Here is a 20,950-nt window from a genome sequence, read left to right on the forward strand (position 1 = left end):
CAACACAACATGAATCATGGGATAACACCTTTAATAAACAGAGCAGTTTACCACCATTATAAGTGCAGCACCACCATTATGACTCCCATGGCTACCTGTGTTGTCACCACTTACAGTATACATTCATACACATGATATACATGACATTTCAGCCACAGTAGTGCAATTTTATTTCACCTCGGTGACAGAAAATCCATAGCGTATCTGCCACGTGTGAACATCCTCGAAATGTGGGTCATTCACAAAGTCTTTTTACGCCGGTATAGGTTTCCCCCCTGCACTGCCATAGAATTCGGGTAAATTAGGAGCACCTTTGGCAGTCCTTGTATAAGGAGCAGTTTTTCACAAACATTTACACCTGTTTTCAGCTGTACATGTTAGTGCAGCGTACTCAAGTTGTGTGTAGAAAGGTGTTCCTGGGTGTAGTAGTGCAATAGACACTAACCTGAGACGGCTGACTCTCTGCATAGGCAGGTGATGGTAGGAAAATGTTCGTGACGCCAGTGCCAATTAAACGGTGGCACGCCGTTTGCGGATAGCAGGAATAACTGAGGAACCACGTGATGTTAAAACAAAACTCCAACTTTAGTAGTTTCCATATAGAGACATTAACGGAAGCACAGTTCCTTTGCATACAGTTGATTTTTCAATACGGTCGATGCAGGCAATATAGATTAAGCAAGATGACTTCAGAGTGTGAAACACAGGATTTGTAGTACAGGCAGCTTGCACTCTATTCCTGACTGATCCTGGAACATAGAAAATCTTCTCCAAGGCCCAATACCTTAACTCTGGCGTATATCCTTGGTTCTCTCTTTATAAAGTACCTCCTCTGTTATCTTGAGTACCTCTTGCTTTTCTTGACATGCCTCTGTCTCTCCCTCAGCTTCCTCAGCCTCTTTAACTGAGGTATTCCTGTTTCGGCATATGGGAATTCAGGAGGGGAACCTTCTCCTAGAATCTGGAACCCGGTTACAGGGACTGCAAAACCCACTCCTGGACCGCAGGCTTCAGGCCTGGACTTGTCTCTGACATTGTCTAATCTCTGGTTAGACTAGACTATCAACCTTAGACCAACCTTCCCTTCCCTGACTGGGCCTTATATAGACTAGGGCTCCCTAGCTCCCTCTAGTGACTAAGAGCTGGAATGACACCCCTAGCAGGCCTGTACATGCAAGTTTCACAGTAACAGGGAAATACATAGCACTACATTACATGACAATTTATAAAGATGACATATACCAACTTCCCCATAATTAAGGAGGGATGACAGCACACAAAGTGACACTTTTGTAGTGACGGGCATTACAGTCCCCGTACACTACATACCCCACTGCTTTAAGCTGAGTACGACCTCGTACTCCATCAGGACTCGCCCAACTGGAATCTCTACCTGAAACAGAAAAAGAGACATGCAGGCATACATATATGTAATTCATCTGCATTTACATTCATATCAGGTCCAATTGGCAAAAGTGAAGGTTGGTGACAAGGGGCGTCGTTCTCTTCTTCTCAGGATAGTGAATGGAACTGGGGCGCTGACCTGGCACAGCGTAACATTATAACCAGGATAGTCCATGACAATGAATAAGTCCATAATAGAACAGCAAAATAGATAAAACAGTATAAAAGTTCTTGAGGCTCAAAGAACAAACATGAGTCCGTACCCAGGTTATTTTCCTAATAAATCACAGAGGCTCTCGTGCGGTGGAGTCCATCTCTGGGCACATTCACTTTTAAAAGAGCAAAAATCTCAGAGGCTCAGGTTCTTTTGAGTCTGTCTCCGGGCACGGTTCCTTAGTATCAAGTTGCACAATAAAAGGACAGCAAAGACAAGTGCTGTAATACCCCTGATCAACCTGAAAAGGGGGTTAAGGGTAAAAGGTGCAACAAAGGAACAGGCACAACTTGGCGTGGGATAGCAAAAGCAGGCAGGAGGTCCTGGAAACAAACTTGGCTTTGTTGACTTTAATACTTCAGTGGTCAACACCCACCACTGAGCCGTGGATAAACTGGCAGCAGCAACAAACAACCAGGGAACATAGGACTCCTGTCCTGGAAGGGTTAACAGCATTTTTCGTTGGTGCAATAAATCAAAGGCCTAGCAGGCTGATTCACAGGGGTATGTCATCATTACCCGGCTCTGCTAGCAAGTACGGCCTGTAGTAGTCCTCTACAGGAGGATGTGCCCACATAACAGTGTTAGGGGGAAGCCGCAACGTGAAGGGACCCCTAATAGGTATTGGCCCCATGGGCCTAGGGGTAAACCTTTGGGTGGACCGTACCGGTCCCGGCATGATAATTGTGGGATGAAGTGGAGTGGATACCGCCGCCGCAAGCGGTTCGGTGGGCTCTGTGCAGCAATTCCCAGCAACAGGGGGTCTTCTTTGGGGCACTGGCGGAGCGGTGGCAGCAGAAGGTAGTCTACGGGTGGTGACAGGCACCCTTACCTCGTCCTTCTTCGGCGGCGTCTGGATCCTGGCGGTCGCGATCTTGCGCAGCTCCCGCAACCTCTCCTCCAGCCGGACAATCTGCTCACCGATGCTCTCCGTGTCAGAGTCGCGGTCCTCCGCTGGCACCGCCGGCGCAGGCACTGTCACCGATGGCACGGACTCGGCCTCTGCAGGTTCTGGTGATGCATCGGGTCTCCGACCCCTCCGGATGTTCTCAAAGGTATTTCGAAGTCCCTTTAGATTTTCCATCTCTTGCATGGTCTTCTCCCGACGAGGCAGCTCGGGGGAAGGGTAAGGGCTCACCCATTTTTCCAACACGGTTGGCTGCCAGAAGACGTTAGGCCCAATGAAGGAGCTCCACTCCTGGAAGGCGTGATGGGCCGGCTCTGGAGAGCGTTCCGGTTCCCCCTCGCAGCCAGAGTAGTCTTCTTCTTCTGCCTCCCAGTCCTCAGGTTCTCGCTTGGGATGGGTCACGGCAGTGGCATAAGGACCTCTCAGGCTCTCGGCAGGGGTGAACTCCACTTCCTCTCCCTCGCGGAGGCTGTGCTGATAGGAAGGGAGGTAGTTTCTCTTGACAGACCTTCTATTAACATATAAGTCTCTGCCAGTCAGGTAATCTTGTATGAACCCGTAGCCACGGGTTTTGTCAAAGGACACCACCACTCCCTTTCTCCTTTCCAGGCGGGGTTGGGTGTTGGTGTGTCTTTCATGGATTGTCTTGGTCAACTCTTCATAATAGATCTTGGTCTTTGTATTCCGCTTTATAGCGGCCTCCCGGATCTCTGCCATAAGTGACGACCACTTGAAAGAGGGTTGAAAGAAGTCTTTCCATGAGCCATAGCAGGGCTCTGGTTCTTTCTCCCGTGGGCGGCAGGCGGGTTTCTCCGGTCCCGGAGAGTAGGCCGGTGGAGCCTCCTCTGGCTCTACACCAATATCATACATTTTTGGGATCTCAGGCGCGGACGCTGCAGCAACGCTCTGTTCACTTTCCAACATGCTCGATCCTTCTTCGGAGAGCGATAGGGTCGCGTCAATTAAATCAGCCAGCTCCTCCCCTCGCACTGGGAGGCCGCCCCCCAGGTATTCCAGTATATGGAAGGCGGTGTCCATGCTGGCCGACATGCAAATGTCCAGATAAGCAGGGGCGCCTGACCTTGAACTCCTTCCCGCAACTTCCTCAGAAGGGCGCCAATTTTTCCCGCCTTTTCGGGACGAAGATGACGCAGCAATAAATTCAGCAAGCTCAGCGGCCATCTTTAGCAAGAAACGCTGTCTATTCACTGACAGCAAGCAGGATGATGAAAAGTCCACAAAACCACACTCCGATGTGGCGATTTCCTTCCTCTGTGGTAGCGCAACACTGCACAGCGCTTTTTAGAGGTTTTAGGACCACTTTTGGTATGATTTTCAGTTCACAAAGTCCACTTTAAATAAACAGGAAATTTGTCACTTTGGTCACAGGGCAACTGTATAAGGCACAAAGTTCACGCTTCTTGCACTGGAAAGCGTGCGTATCCTGTTCGTGACGCCAAAAGAGAGGTGCAGCGTACTCAAGTTGTGTGTAGAAAGGTGTTCCTGGGTGTAGTAGTGCAATAGACACTAACCTGAGACGGCTGACTCTCTGCATAGGCAGGTGATGGTAGGAAAATGTTCGTGACGCCAGTGCCAATTAAACGGTGGCACGCCGTTTGCGGATAGCAGGAATAACTGAGGAACCACGTGATGTTAAAACAAAACTCCAACTTTAGTAGTTTCCATATAGAGACATTAACGGAAGCACAGTTCCTTTGCATACAGTTGATTTTTCAATACGGTCGATGCAGGCAATATAGATTAAGCAAGATGACTTCAGAGTGTGAAACACAGGATTTGTAGTACAGGCAGCTTGCACTCTATTCCTGACTGATCCTGGAACATAGAAAATCTTCTCCAAGGCCCAATACCTTAACTCTGGCGTATATCCTTGGTTCTCTCTTTATAAAGTACCTCCTCTGTTATCTTGAGTACCTCTTGCTTTTCTTGACATGCCTCTGTCTCTCCCTCAGCTTCCTCAGCCTCTTTAACTGAGGTATTCCTGTTTCGGCATATGGGAATTCAGGAGGGGAACCTTCTCCTAGAATCTGGAACCCGGTTACAGGGACTGCAAAACCCACTCCTGGACCGCAGGCTTCAGGCCTGGACTTGTCTCTGACATTGTCTAATCTCTGGTTAGACTAGACTATCAACCTTAGACCAACCTTCCCTTCCCTGACTGGGCCTTATATAGACTAGGGCTCCCTAGCTCCCTCTAGTGACTAAGAGCTGGAATGACACCCCTAGCAGGCCTGTACATGCAAGTTTCACAGTAACAGGGAAATACATAGCACTACATTACATGACAATTTATAAAGATGACATATACCAACTTCCCCATAATTAAGGAGGGACGACAGCACACAAAGTGACACTTTTGTAGTGACGGGCATTACAGTCCCCGTACACTACATTAGTAAATTTGCCCGGGCCAATTTAATATTGATTAAATGTGGTGTCAGGTTGCATATTTAAACTTTAAAAAGCTATAATTTGGGGGGAAAAAATACTTTACATTTTTTGCACGAAATAAAACTAAAAAAGGAAACAAAAACCTAAAAAAAATGTATAAAAAAGACCAACATGTCACATAAAAAAAGTTGCAAACATTATTTTTAGCCCAACAAATAGTTACAACCATTAAACCACCACGTGCACTAAGGAGGGATTTTATCAAGCCCTGCGCGCCAGAAGTTTGGCTTCAAAAAGTTGCACATTCCAGCTCTACCTTAACATTTGGAGGGAAAATTTGGTCAGAATTTCAGAGTAGATCACTTTTGTGACACAGATATAAACAGCAACTTTATTAAAAGTTGCAAAAAAGTTGCTACTCCACGCTAGGCATCTCCCGGGTGTACTTTACTGGGCACAACCACATTGCACCAAATTTATTACTGTGCACCATTCTAGAAACTAACCTCAAAAACACCTAGAGTGAAAAATTCCACCCTAAATAACAAAAGTCTAGTCATTAAAGGGGTTATCCGGTAACAGATATTGATGACCAATCCTAAGTATAGGTGATCAATATGAGATCAGCAGGGGTCCGACACTTAGGACCCTTGCCGATTAGCTGTTAGAAGAGGTCAGGCACTCATTGAGTGCCATAGCCTCTTCCTAGGCCATGTGACGTTACCGTACATTGGTCATATGGCAAAGTTGCAGCTCAGCCCCATAGATGTGAATGGGGCTGAGCTGTAATACTCTAATAATAATAGCTGTACTATTTAAAGCACTGTGCTTGAAAAGCTGCAGGGAGATGGCTGCACTCCCAGAGTACAGCGGCTCCCTGAAACAGCTGATCGACGGGGGGGGGGGGGCTATAACTCAGCTAAGCCATGCCCCCTGTCGAAGAAAAAAGTACAGGAAGAATGTGGGGTTAACTGTGGGCGGGGGGAATGGCTTCTCTCCCCCTCAGTCAGAGACTGACATGTCCGCGGGCTCCAGGCCCTGCGCCAGACGGAGGACAGGGAGCCAAAAAACCGTCTGTCCGGCCCGTGGTTTGCGTTGGTTTATCAAACTTGTTTGTTTTGTAAAACTCTTAAAATGATCATTTATGGCTACAGTCAGTGGGAGTCATTTATTAAGGCCGCCCTTTATTAGCAATATTTTTCATTTATTTTATGGCTGGCATTGCTAACGGAAGAGACGCCTTATTTTTGCCGGGGCATGCACCTCGTCATAAATTAGGTGCATCTATGGGAGTCCTTGCACCTGCCAGAAAATCTACACCAGCCACGTAGTCTTTCAGAAACATTTACGCATTTTTTCCTGGCGTAAAATCTGTAAATATGCCGAGGCCCCAGTCCTGGCCCCTGCCACTCCTACGTTTAAAAAGTTGCAAAAAAAGGAGCCTTGCAACAATTTTACACCAAAAAGATACATAAAACTTCATAAATGACCCCCAGCTTTATTTCCCTGACGCTGCTGTAGGATTGAGCTAATTTATGACGAGACGTGTGCTTTGTCATAAAGTAGGCGCACCACCAGCAGTCCTTACTCCAGGAGTAAATAATTATTCCAGCCCCGGTTTTAAGGCGTAACTGTTCGTAAATGTGCCGTGCCTGATGTTCCAGCCCCTGCCTCTCCCAAGTTATGAACACTGTGTAAAAAAAAAAACAGTACGACAAAATATTGTCCCACAGACATAAAAAAAAAGTTGCAAAACAGGTCTTGTGACTAACTTTATGCCACAACCAAGCATAAAATGATAGTAAATGACCGGCAATGTCTTTTGTGACTGTCAGAAACCTATTTTATAAAGTATATTACATACTCTAAAGATCTAGTACGGACAGGATAGGGACAGTCTAAAACCTCCAAAAAACTTGATTGTACTTGCATGCTGTGATCTGGATGCTGGTAAATGTATGGGTCATTGCATCAATAAAATGGCCTAATTAGGCTCACAGGGTTTTATGAGGCAAGAAAATCTGCAGAACTGTTGCGGATTTTCTGGTGTGAAGTATGGTGCAGATTGGTGAAGATTTCCTGCATGAGAATCTCTCCATTCAATTCAATGGCAAACTGATTCTGCAGCAGAAAACGTTGCGGAAAAATCCACAACAAAATCCGCACATTGGAGGGACAGTCCCTACTTTTGACCTAAGTCCCTCTTTGCTCCTTAAATGTCCCTATTTTTGATCTGAGGTATAGAATTGCAGTATTATATTTACAAGATTGATGCAGAAAGTGTTTTTTTCCTATCTGTATATTAGAGCCTATCTTGTATGTTATTTCCTTATTTCATGCAATTTGAAGTTGGAAATACTTTTGAGCTATTGTGTAAAAGAAAGCTATTGAAGTGTATAAATCTGCAGGAAAAAATGGATCTTTCACACAGTGAACCCAAAGTGTCCCTTTTTGACTGTCCAAAAAGTTGGGAGGTACAGTATGTGTACCTATGAAACTGGCTGACCTGCGCTGGCTAACTGAAGACATCTGTGTTGATCCCGTGTTCTTATGTGTCATATTGCTGAGAAAAATGATGTTTTAATATATGCAAATGAGTCTCTAGTGACAGAGAGAGCAGAGCCTCTAATGGCAACCATTGCTCGTAGAGTCTCATTCGCATATATTAAAACGTAATTTTTCTCAGCAGTGCGGGCACATATGAACATGGGACCAACACAGAAGCCTTCAGCTGTCAAGTGCACGTGGTACAGGTCAGCCAGTGTCATAGGTGCAGATGCGGCGATGCCCTTTAAGGGTACACAGATTTTAGTAGCAGTTTTTGAGCCAAAGCCAGAAATGTCTATGGGGAATATAAGACTCGGGACACAAGAACTTCTTTGCTAAAAAAAAAAAAAAAAAAAAGCTTGGTCATTTTTACTTGTTAAAGAAATGGCAAACAAAATGCATGTGTGTAGGGACCCTTACCCTATCTAATGTTGTAGGGATATTGTCACATCAACTTGTATAGTTGTTTTCATTTGGTTTCCATTGTCTTTTTTAGGGTTTACATCAACTTTATTGACATCATTGGAGCTAATGTTGGCTGGAACAGTACTACCCTTGCTGGATTTGAAAATAAAAGTGGGAATACAAAGGTGTAATCGTAGCTATTTGTAGCTATAATGTACCTAAATGCTTCATCTGATTATATTGTACTTTATTCAATAAATAACCAAGATAAACAACAGTCATTCATTCAATCATTTTATGTATGGATCACAATTACAAGGTTTATATATAATAGAATTTTCGCAAATATACACGTAATTTAAAATTAGTTCAGTGGCACACCATTACAATAGCCAAGAAATTCCCAGTGTAATAATTAAACATTTTTGGCCTAAATGGCCATCAGACACTGGAATGCGTTAAGTAAGGCTCTGAACAAAAGGGCCAAAGACTAAGGCCCCTTTCATACAGGCGAGAATTCCCCGCAGGTGTAATGCGTGAGGTGAACGCCCCCATTCACTTCAATGGGGCTGTGCACATGAGTGGTAATTTTCACGCATCACTTGTGCGTTGCGTGAAAATCGCAGCATGCTCTATATTGTGCGTTTTTTATGTAACACAGGCCCCATAAAAGTGAATGGGGCTGCGTGAAAATCGCAAGCATCCTCAAGCAAGTGCGGATGCGGTGCGATTTTCACGCATGGTTGCTAGGTGACGATCAGGATGGGGACCCGATCTTTATTATTTTCCCTTATAACATGGTTATAAGGGAAAATAATAGCATTGTTAATACAGAATGATTAGTAAATTAGGGATGGAAGGGTTAAAAAAAATAATAATTAAACTCACCTCATCCACTTGTTCGCGCAGCCCAGCTTGTCTTCTTTCTTCTTCTTTGAGAACCTGGGAAAAAAGGACCTTTGGTGACGTCACTGCGCTCATCTCATGGTCTATCACCATGGTGATGGACCATGTGATGAGTGCAGTGACGTCATCAAAGGTCCTTTAGCCAGGTCCTGAAGAAAGAAGAGGAGATCCGCTAGGCGACCAAGTGGATGGGGTGAGTTAAATAATTATTTTTAACCCCTCAATGAACATTTTACTAAGCATTCTGTATTAAGAATGCTATTATTTTCCCTTATAACCATGTTATAAGGGAAAATAATAAAATCTACAGAACACCTAACCCAAACCCGAACTTCTGGGAAGAAGTCCGGGTTCGGGTCTGGGTACCAAACATGCCGATTTTTCTCACGCGCGTGCAAAACGCATTAAAACGCTTTGCACTCGCGCAGAAAAATCATGCATTTTCCCGCAACGCACCCGAATTTTGTCCGGCCCTCACACGCGACGCCCGTGTGAAAGAAGCCTAATGGAATGGCACTCTTTGGGCACATTTACTAAGACCAGCTTTTTACACCGGTCTTAGTTTTACCCTCTGTGCTGCCATAAGAATTGTCTAATTAATGGCGAGGCGAGCACCTCATCATAAATTAGGTGCATCTTTGGCAGTCTGTGCGCCTGGCGTAAAAACTATGCCTGCCAGGTTTTTCACTAATATTTGCACAAGGGGTAAGGGCTCATGCACACGTGCATGTGTTTCCTGTGCTGCCGACCAGCAGGTCCACAATATACGGTCACTGGCCGTGTGCACTCCAAATCATGGTTGCAGACCCATTGACTTGAATGAGTCTGCAATCCGCAAGATACGGAGCGGATTGGTGGCACGGATCGGAAGCACTATGAAGCGCTTCTGTGGGATTTCGGTCCGTGCATCCGCACTGGAAAAAAATAGGATCCACAAACTGCTTGCACTTGGCTGGTACTCATGTATTGCGGACCGCTACTTGCGGTCCACAGCATGGGACACACACACTCATGTGCATAAGCCCTAAGGCTAGGGCTACACGGCGACATTTATTATAATGCTAGTAAATAGTGTTGCACTACGACATGCTGCAACGTGAAAGTCGCACAGAAATCCAACTTAGAGCGATTTTTTGCGACTGTCGTGTCGCAATCACAGCATGTTGCATGTCACAGTGCAACACCATTGACTATCATGATAAAAAATGTTGAGCGACAAAAAGACGCACGACACATGTCACCATGTAGCCCTAGCTTAAATGTTAGTCAATTTGCTGGGGCTGGAGTCCTAGCCCCAGCACTGCCCCTGACACTCTCACACTCCGCCTCCATTCCCCCCAACTGGTGAACATGTTGCAAAACTGGCTTAGAAAAGGGGACTTGTGACTAAAATAATTAAAAGTCCCATAATGTGCCCTTTTGTCTACCCTTGTTGGTTAATCATGCTGCAGCCTCTCTCACTTATTTATTTACACATGGAAAACGGGGACTATCTGATAGTTACAGTTTCTCACCGAGGGCAAAAACTTGTTGGTTACATACAGTATAACAGCGCAGAGTTGGGCAGTTACACACATACAGTAGTGAGGCATAGAGTTAGCAACAACAATGAAAATTGCTGTTTGCAGAGTAACTCCACAGGTGGTTACCAACAATACCGGGACCACCTCTACACTCCATAGGCAGTTGTGTAGTGCCGTGAAACAAGGGTACTTTGGAGTCTGGATGTTTGTGGAAACTTTCACCCTATTGCTGTTATACAAAGCCAGCAACTCCCTACTTTATTGCACTTTAAAGGGTTATCTTGCACTATAATTTATGTTGTTGTTAACATTTTTACTGTATTATATTGTTGAACTGCATTTTATATGTTTATTGTAATCTATCCTGTTCATTTGCACAGTTAGGGCACTGCACTGTGGAAATGGTTAATGCGCACATAATTTTTTTTCCAGTTGATTCTCGGCATATTTGCCAGAATGCGGCTGGATCTCCGCTGGTCCCCAATATAGATAATGGGGCCAAACCGAGACTTTCAAGCTTCCGGGAATGCCAGAATGCAGAGATTTCCGACAGGCTGTTCCTGCAGGATCTCTACTGCTTGTGCGAAACTAGCCTAAAGCCTCAATCACAAATCAGTGTTTTGGTCAGTGATTTCGATCAATGATTGTGAGCCAAAACCAGGTGTGGAGGCTACATAGAGATAAAGTATAAGTTCTCATGCACACGACAGCTGGCCCCTAATAGAACAGTACTATCCTTGTCCATAATGCGGACAATAATAGGACGTGTTCTATTTTTTTTTTTTGCGGGAATGGACATACGGAAACGGAATGCTCACGGAGTAACTTCCGTTTTTTTTTTGTGGACCCATTGAAATGAATGGTTCCACATATGGACACGGAAAAAAATACGTTTGTGTGCATCAGCCCTAAAAGAAAGGTCTGCACCTGTTCGGTCTTTAGAGCTGCACCTATTTTTAGCTCAAAATTAGTGTTTAGCGAACTTCTGTTTTCAAGTTCAGCGTACGCCAAACTTGAAAACAGAAGTTCGCTCATCCCTACTCAAAATCACTGATGGAAATAACTGACCGAACACCGACTGTGAATTAGGCATAAGGCTTTAATTCCCCAAATCTTCCACTAGAAGCTTCTGGATCAGTTGGAAACTGTATAAAAGTCAAGCAGTCAGACCCCCTAGATGTCTGCAGATAGAAACCAGTGTTTAGTAGGAGAGACTCTGCCAGACTGCAAGAGTGACCAGAAGACGCTAAGATGGGTATACCCTGTTGCCAACTGAGCTGCAGACCCTAGGCCACCAGCCCTTTGGCCAGAGTATTAGCTTTCTGAAAAAGAGACAGCTAGTTCAGGCCTCTCATCAGCACAGAACCTTCACCTGGCAGGAAAGAGATTGGAGAATCCAGATCAATGCATCGCCTGTATTGTTTTGCACTTGAGTTCCTCCACTAAAGAAGCACACTGGTGAACTGCAAACCCTGAATCTCTGGAGATTCCGGCCCCATCCTCTCCAGACAACAACAACACGTGGTGACACCTCAACATTTTCTGGGAGATCCAGAACAGTGTTGGGGCCACCTTAAACCTGCTCACTGCAGTTGCCATTTGCAACAGGACACTTTCTTGACACAGGCTATAGTGCAGCTCATGATAGACTTTAGCACTATACAAATTCCTCAGTGCACTCATACCAGGAGGTTATATATGACGATCTCTGGTAACAGTAAATTTTGGGTATCTGGCTCAGGAGCACCCTCATTACAGTCTCTAGGCCAGAAGTGGAACTGCTTGCAATATACAGGAAGGCCTCTGCTCCCAAAGCAAATGCTCTTTCCAAGAGACCCATTTAGCTACACTAGTCCAGAGAAGGTCCACAGTGAAGGCAGCCAAACAGCGTCATTGGATCTCATCATCATCTTGACTCTGTGGTAGCGGAGTCCATAACCTAATTCTTAGATAACCCAAACCAGAACCTCGTACACCTTACTTGATGACACAAGTTCGTTCAACACTAATCATGACTCCTCTCAGCAGGCCTAACTCCAACCATGGATCCTCCTCACAGTTGAGCTGCAACATGGCTTTGCAGAATTCTGCCATACCCCCTCGGACTATCATCTCTAAGCTCCTCCTTTTTAAACCATAGCCACTCCTCGGAAAAAACTCTTCTGGTGCAATGCTACTGCATCCGCACATGTAACTCCAAGGTCAGCCTAGAGCCCACTGCTACACAGTGTGATGATTACAATAAAATGTCGACACGGTTGGACAGTTGCAGTCTCATAATCCCTTTGCGCCCCCTGACGTGATAGAACATCTGTGGGGCACGAGAGGTGTATGGAGCGGGGATCATCAGATGATCGTACTTTATATGCACTGTGGATATAGCACTGGGTATATCACAGAGGCACTGTGGATAACTTTTAACCTGGGGGTGGACTGGGAACTTAAAGTGTCCCATGTTGTAGGTAGGTTCAACTTGACAGAAGGCAGGAGCAACATAGGCAGAGACAAAAGAAGAAGTCGGAGCCAGCAATACCTTAGTGTAGCACAAAATACAGTCCCAGAAGTACCAAATACCACATTGCAGCACAAAATACTGCCGCTCCCTCCACAGTATTCAACTATATCACCTTTCTGAGTTTAATTCAGCAGGGCACCTGCGGCCGCTGGCCAAGTGCATAAGTACCTGATGCTTCTAGCATTAATTAAGGCCGCATGCACACGACTGTTGTTTGGGTCCTCATCCAAGCCGATGCGCACACACTCCGTTTGCTGTACGCATCTGTTGCTCTCTTCTGCCATTTTGTGGACAAGAAAAGGAATTTCTGTTATGGACGGCACATTACGTTCCAAAAATTGCGACACACGGGCAGCAACAGTGTTTTATGGATCCGCAATTTACGGACTGCAAAACACGGCGCAGTCATGTGCATGAGGCCTAATGCTGAGAGGATCAGATTGTTATGCATCCAGCTGGAGGTGTGGAGAGGGCTCAGTTGGCCCCCTGGGCATCGACCCATTGGTAAATTTCCCTGAACAAACGAAACAGAACCGTGCAAAGCTGGGTTAGGTCTCATGCACACGACCGTTGTTTGGGTCCGCATCCGAGCCGCCGTTTTGGCGGCTCGGATGCGGACCCATTCATTTCAATGGGGCCGCAAAAGATGCGGACAGCACTCCGTGTGCTGTCCGCATCCGTAGCTTCATTCCGCGGCCCCGTTAAAAAAATATAACATGTCCTATTCTTGTCCGTGCTTTACGGACAAGAATAGGCATTTATATTGCCGGCGCACGTTCCGTTCCGCAAATTGCGGAAGGCAACACGGGCAGCTTCCGTTTTTTGCGGATCCGCGGTTTGCGGACTGCAAAAAACGGCACGGCCATGTGCATGAGGCCTTATTCTGCTAGTGTGTACATATGTTGAAGGATCACTCTCTCAAGCAGGGCGGCAATGACAGATTCCTCATCAGACAATAGGGTTAAAGTCCACACAGTGCTTTATTGTGAGCACTTCAGCACCAGAACAAACATAAACATCACAAAATAAACACCTGCTCGTCTGGACTCTACCTAATACATGTGTCATCTCTATCTCACTTATAGAGGTAGTCCCTCCTGACTAAGGCCTCATGCACACGGCCGTTGTTGTGGTCCGCATCCGAGCCACATTTTTTGCGGCTCGGGTGCGGACCCATTCACTTCAATGGGGCCTCAAAAAATGTGGACAGCACTCCGTGTGCTGTCCACATCCGTTGCTCCGTTCCGTGGCCCCGCAAAAAAAAATATAGCATGTCCTATTCTTGTCCGTTTTGCGGACAAGAATAGGCATTTCTACAATGGGCCGCCCCTTCCATTCCACAAATTGCGGAAGGCACACGGACGGCTTCCGTTTTTTGCGGACCGCAAAAAACGAAACGGTCGTGTGCATGTAGCCTAAGACCTCCTGATTATGCCCCCTTTATAGGTTGCAAGGTTGTGCTCTAGGCAGGCGCCTACCCCGTCGTCCTGGCCTCTAAAGAAGAAAGGGTGAATGCTACGCTCACTGCACATGTGGCTTAACTGCTGTTTTCTGTTTCAGTCACCCTGCTTGCAGAGAAAGTGATTTGACCAAAACTTTGCAGTATATTAGGGAATTTCTTATAATGTTATGCAAAGTAACACCAAACTGGAAAATATACACCACGTTTAGCTGTACCCTGTGTCTGTATGAGATATGTTTTGCTGTGGATTTCCTGCAATAAAAAGGGCAAAATCTATTGCTGCATAAATTAACATGTGATGGTGTGCAGATTAAGGCGTCATGCACACAACCGTGGATTTGGGCCACATCTGATCTGCATTTTTTGCGGATTGGATATGGACCCATCTGTTGGAGCAAAACCCCCTACCTCTATGATTGTCGCAGTTCCAATGTATATGGATGTACGAGCGCTCGGAGAGCTGACACAGACACAAGCTGAATCAGGTTCTCTCTACTTTATTACACACAAGCATACATCTTTATAACCATACAGATAAACATAGACAAATCAGGCACCCCGCCAAGAGGTGAAAATTGAAACTAGTGATTTGATTAGTTATAAATATAAGGCAATACTTCCGCACCATACTAACAGAATTTTTAATGGTTAAAACCTTTTACAGCATCTTATCTCAAAGTTAGCATTCTTTAGCAGCACATCCCGAAACACAGAGAAAACATAACTCTATTGCACGTCAAACTCTGATAAGGGAGCGGCTACCTTGGCCTTGTAGATAGAACTCCCCACATCCTTCCAGCCGGCTCATTAATTTTCCACATATGCACAAGATGGAGGAAATACTTATACAAAATGGATTCTCATCCCTCACAATTCCCCCCTTTTGAGATATCTTGGAACTGACATCTTAACCCAGAGGTACTTCAGGTGTGATAGGCCCAACTGCCAGCCAGAGGCCAGATTCCCTCCCGGGTATCGATGCAGTTCCCAAGACCTCCCAATAATCCTGGTAGTTTCTTTTTTTGGTACAGAACCTGTTGGCGCATATAAACATAAGGTTAATCACAGCATATACTACTATTATAATCAACATTACTTGCAGTATCGTTTGTAAAATTCCCACCAACCACCCACTGGCCCCTTTGAACCAATTAGCGGGATTTAGAAATGAGAAAATGTCTCCCCACCATGAATCTTTGTCTGCACTATGTTCTTTCAACCATTTTTCCCGCATTTCCTTAATTTTCTTTATCCCTGCTCGTACTTAAAGGTTTCCTTGGGGATCTATATAGTGACAGCAGATGGGGCCTATCACTTGACACATTCCTCCTTCTTTGGCAGTGAGATAATCTAACACTAGGGTGTGCTGGTTAGTAACAATTATGAGTTGGGACTGAACATCATTAGTCTAATTCAGCATTCCTAAAACTTCCCATATCTGATCATCAAGGTAATCTGCGGATACTACTAACTTGTCCCATATCTACAGTCGTAGCCAAAAGTTTTGAGAATGACACAAATATTAGTTTTGACAAAGTTTGCTGCTAAACTGCTTTTAGATCTTTGTTTCAGTTGTTTCTGTGATGTAGTGAAATATAATTACACGCACTTCATACGTTTCAAAGGCTTTTATTGACAATTACATGACATTTATGCAAAGAGTCAGTATTTGCAGTGTTGGCCCTTCTTTTTCAGGACCTCTGCAATTCGACTGGGCATGCTCTCAATCAACTTCTGGGCCAATTCCTGACTGATAGCAACCCATTCTTTCATAATCACTTCTTGGAGTTTGTCAGAATTAGTGGGGGGGTTTTTGTCCACCCGCCTCTTGAGGATTGACCACAAGTTCTCAATGGGATTAAGATCTGGGGAGTTTCCAGGCCATGGACCCAAAATGTCAACGTTTTGGTCCCCGAGCCACTTAGTTATCACTTTTGCCTTATGGCACAGTGCTCCATCGTGCTGGAAAATGCATTGTTCTTCACCAAACTGCTGTTGGATTGTTGGAAGAAGTTGCTGTTGGAGGGTGTTTTGGTACCATTCTTTATTCATGGCTGTGTTTTTGGGCAAAATTGTGAGTGAGCCCACTCCCTTGGATGAGAAGCAACCCCACACATAAATGGTCTCAGGATGCTTTACTGTTGGCATGACACAGGACTGATGGTAGCGCTCATCTTTTTTTCTCTGGACAAGCCTTTTTCCAGATGCCCCAAACAATCGGAAAGAGGCTTCATCAGAGAATATGACTTTGCCCCAGTCCTCAGCAGTCCATTCACCAAACTTTCTGCAGAAAATCAATCTGTCCCTGATGTTTTTTTTTGGAGAGAAGTGGCTTCTTTGCTGCCCTTCTTGACACCAGGCCATCTTCCAAAAGTCTTCGCCTCACTGTGCGTGCATATTCGCTCACACCTGCCTGCTGCCATTCCTGAGCAAGCTCTGCACTGGTGGCACTCCGATCCCACAGCTTAATCCTCTTTAGGAGACGATCCTGGCGCTTGCTGGACTTTCTTGGACGCCCTGAAGCCTTCATCACTTCTGCACGCGTTTCTTTGCAGGTCACCGTGGTTAACAATGGAAGAACAATGATTTCAAGCATCACCCTCCTTTTAACATGTCAAGTCTGCCATTTTAACCCAATCAGCCTGACATAATGATCTCCAGCCTTGTGCTCGTCAACATTCTCACCTGAGTTAACAAGACAATTACTGAAATGATCTCAGCAGGTCCTTTAATGACAGCAATGAAATGCAGTGGAAAGGTTTTTTTGGGATTAAGTTCATTTTCATGGCAAAGAAGGACTATGCAATTCATCTGATCACTCTTCATAACATTCTGGAGTATATGCAAATTGCTATTATAAAAACTTAAGCAGCAACTTTTCCAATTTCCAATATTTATGTAATTCTTAAAACTTTTGGCCACGACTGTACATTTCCATCGGATAAAGGAACAGATTGCTAAAGAATTTATTTGAGATACTCATTTCTACTACATGGGGTCTTCATTGGGCCTAGGGATGCCCAGGTCTGCAGCCCTGCGGTAAAGGATATGCTTGGGGACTGCATTCACATCAACCTTATCTTGTGGTAAAATGAAAGTGGGGGGGGGTCAATCTTACTAGTGTGCACGTCCCAGATGCTCCAGGAGGGATCTAGTTGTATGCTGCTACTCCACAGGAAAAATAGAGATCACCGGGCAAAGTGTAATTGTAAGTAAAGTGGTAAAGCAATATATATGCTGCAACAGTTTATACTTTGATTGTAAAGACACTATTCCTCCCCTCCTCCGCAGTTGCTTCCTAAGCTACTTACAAAATAGGAGGAATAATTTAGACCTGTTTCTGTTATGGACCCGTAATTGTAATTCTCAGTCATCATCCCCACCTGAAGGAAAAAACATGTTATATTCCCATGACTTGTTATGAGGGGTCCTAACCAGTCCCTGCATACTACCTTGATCTGTGCTGTAGCCGTCCAGAAGCCCAAAAGAGAATTGAACTGGAAATCCAAGTTTCCCCAGATAAAGCCGTGGTATCTTTTTCCTAGGCCACTTATGCCCGTCAAAATCCCATACCCGCACTGTAGCATCTTTCTGGGCAGTCACATTTGCTTGCCACCAGGGGGCCTCCTCCCACCCTGCTATGGGGAGAGGAACTGCAGTGGAGTTATACTTTTGATCATCGAGCCCTGGTCTTCTTTGTGAAACAAACTGCCAACAAGACACATGAATAAGTTCTTTAAAAGTCAAAGGGATTTGCCAGATAAGGCATAGTTCTTTAACTCACGGGACTGTGAGTACAGATCCAACAGTCTTTAATACTGCTGTATGAGTAGTCAACAGGACTTGGAAAGGACCATCAAATCTGGGATCCAGGCCTTTCCTCACATTTCTTTTTTTATCACCACCCAGTTTCCTGGTTGCAGACTGTGTGTTCCTTCTACTAAATCTGGAAGGGAAGCACTCACTTGTTTATGGGTGTGCTCAAGCCTCTTTGTGAGGGGCCACACGTACCTTGTTAGGCTATCATTGTTCATTTGCAACTTTTGTGGAAAATACAATCCTAATCTGGGGGCGCTTCCAAACACAATCTCAAATGGGGATAATCCTGTCTTTCTGTTCGGGGTGGTCCTGACTGAGCATAAGGGTAAAGGCAAACACTCTGGCCAAGGCCGCTGAGTTTCCTGCATGGTTTTCTGAATTTTCAATTTGAGCATGCCATTGAGGCGCTCAATGCTGCCGTTGCTTTGTGGGTGGTATGCTGTATGGAAGGCTTGGGTGCCTTCCTAAAGCCTGCATCACTTCCCTTATTAATTCTCCTGTGAAGTGGGAACCCCTGTCTGATTTAATAACTTCAGAGACACCATACCTGCACACCAGTTCACTGATCAGCTTCTTTGCTGAAATGTACTTACTGAAATGTCCTCAGGTCTCAAGGCTCTCACCTGGTTGGCGTCAGCATTTAGTGGCTGAAGTACAGCTTGTTTGGCTGCCTTGTCTGCTCGATCATTGCCATTTGCTTCCACCGTGGTACATCTTGTGTGAGCCTTTACCTTAATAATAGCAACCTCCTCTGGTAATAACAGAGAGTTCATATGTTCAAGTACAGAGTGCTGATTTTAGAAAATCTCTAGCCTACCTTGAGTCCATGTAGATGTTCACCTTCTTCCCCTTGGCCAACTTCCACGCCTCAGTGAGTGCCTTCAGCTCCACCTCTGTGATTAGTAACAAAGTAGGATTCAGAGTAGTACACCTTTTGAAAGAAATGTTAGCGGGCATGAGGAGTGCACACTGGAGTCTATGTTGCCTAGCCATAGAAACATGCTTAGGTTGAACCTGTGTTAATATGCATTGTATGTCATGAGGTGTTTGTACAATCACCGGGTAGTCTAATACAATTTCAGAAGCTTCTTCTACCATTGCCTGCGCTGCCGCTACCACCCTGACACAGGAGGGGGCACCTCTGGCGACAGGATCTAATCTTGCTGAAAAGTCAGCACAGCCATGCTGTGACCCTGCATTTCTGAGCAGAACAACTGAAATTCCTCGTCATATTTTGGAATACCAAGGGCTGGGTATTCCCAGCTTCAATGTATGAAAATTATTCGCTGCCTTCTGTAAGGTGAAATGGGTCAGATGACAGTCAATCATACAGAGGCTGCATTAACATGGAGGCATGTCTAATCCAGGGGCGACAGTATGACACCAGCCCCAAAAACACCCGTAGGCTTTGTGCTCCTTTGGGCATTTGTATCCTTTCAACAGCCTCATTTCTTTCTGTGGTGAGATGGCGAACTCCCTGGGAGAGACAGTGTCCTAGAAATACAACCTTGTTTTTACAAAACTGCAGCTTCTGTTTTGAGGCTTTACACCCGTTCTGATGTAGGAAAATTAAAAGAGATATAGTTGCTTCACAGCAAATTTCATTGGTTTCAGCACACAGGAGAAAATCATCCACGTATTGTAACAGGACCACTGAGCCAGGTGGTGCCTAGTTTGTAAGGACAGATTGCAGAGCCTGTGTATACATGGTCGGGGAGTTCTGAGCTCTCTGAGGCAGGACAGTCCAAGTATACTGGTTACCCTTAAAAGTAAAAGCAAACAGATACTGACAGTCAGGATGCAGTGGGACACTAAAGAAGATATTTGCCAAATCTATCACTGTAAGGCGCCTTTCACACGGGCGAGAATTCCGTGCAGGTGCAATGCGTGAGGTGAACGCATTGCACCCGCACTGAATCCGGACCCATTCACTTCAACAGGGCTGTGCAGATGAGCGGTGATTTTCACGCATCACTTGTGCGTTGCGTGAAAATCACAGCATGTTCTATATTCTGCATTTGTCACGTAGCGCAGGCCCCATAGAAATGAATAGGGCTGCGTGAAAATCGCAAGCATCCGCAAGCAAGTGCGTACGTGGTGCGATTTTCACGCATGGTTGCTAAGAGATGATAGGGATGAGCAACCCCGGACCCCATAAAAGTCTATTCACTGTATAATTATTTTACACTGTATATAACATGGTTATAAGGGAAAATAATAGCATTCTTAATACAGAATGCTTAGTAAAATGTGCTTTGAGGGGTTAAAAAATAAAAAAAATTAACTCACCTCATCCACTTGATCGCGCAGCCGGCGTCTTCTTTCTTCTTCTTTCAGGACCTGCAAAAGGACCTTTGATGAAGTAATCGCGCTCACCATATGGTGAGCGAGGTGACGTCAGCGCAGGTCCTGCTGAATGAAGATAGAAGATCCTTCTATCTTCATTTAGCAGGACCTGCGCTAACGTCACTACGCTCACCATGTGGTGAGCGAGATTACGTCATCAAAGTTCCTTTTGCAGGTCCTGAAAGAAAAAAAAAGAAGACGCCGGCTGCGCGATCAAGTGGATGAGGTAAGTAAATTTTTTGTATTTTTTAACCCCTCAAGGTACATTTTACTAAGCATACTGTATTAAGAATGCTATTATTTTCCCTTATAACCATGTTATAAGGGAAAATAATAAAATCTACACAACACCGAACCCAAACCCGAACTTCAGTGAAGAAGTTCGGGTCTGGGTACCAAATCCAGGACACCCGTGTGAAAGAGGCCCAAAACATGTAGCAGTGGATGGAACTTGTGACAGTAAGGTATGTGGGTTTTGCGCTATTGGAGT

At 45.1% G+C, this 20,950-nt stretch overlaps 1 protein-coding gene across 1 annotated transcript in view; it reads left to right on the forward strand.

Moving 5' to 3' along the window:
* LOC120988737 (macrophage migration inhibitory factor-like) overlaps positions 1 to 8,166 on the forward strand; it is a 33,258-nt gene extending 25,092 nt beyond the window's left edge. Inside the window, exon 3 of the mRNA XM_040416385.1 lies at positions 7,981 to 8,166. Coding sequence (XP_040272319.1) covers positions 7,981 to 8,080 — 100 coding nt within the window. The 3' untranslated portion in view covers positions 8,081 to 8,166. The remainder of the gene's footprint in view (positions 1 to 7,980) is intronic.
* Positions 8,167 to 20,950: the final 12,784 nt, after the last annotated feature.

Source organism: Bufo bufo, chromosome 2 (assembly GCF_905171765.1).
Source record: "Bufo bufo chromosome 2, aBufBuf1.1, whole genome shotgun sequence".
Taxonomy (NCBI): domain Eukaryota; kingdom Metazoa; phylum Chordata; class Amphibia; order Anura; family Bufonidae; genus Bufo; species Bufo bufo.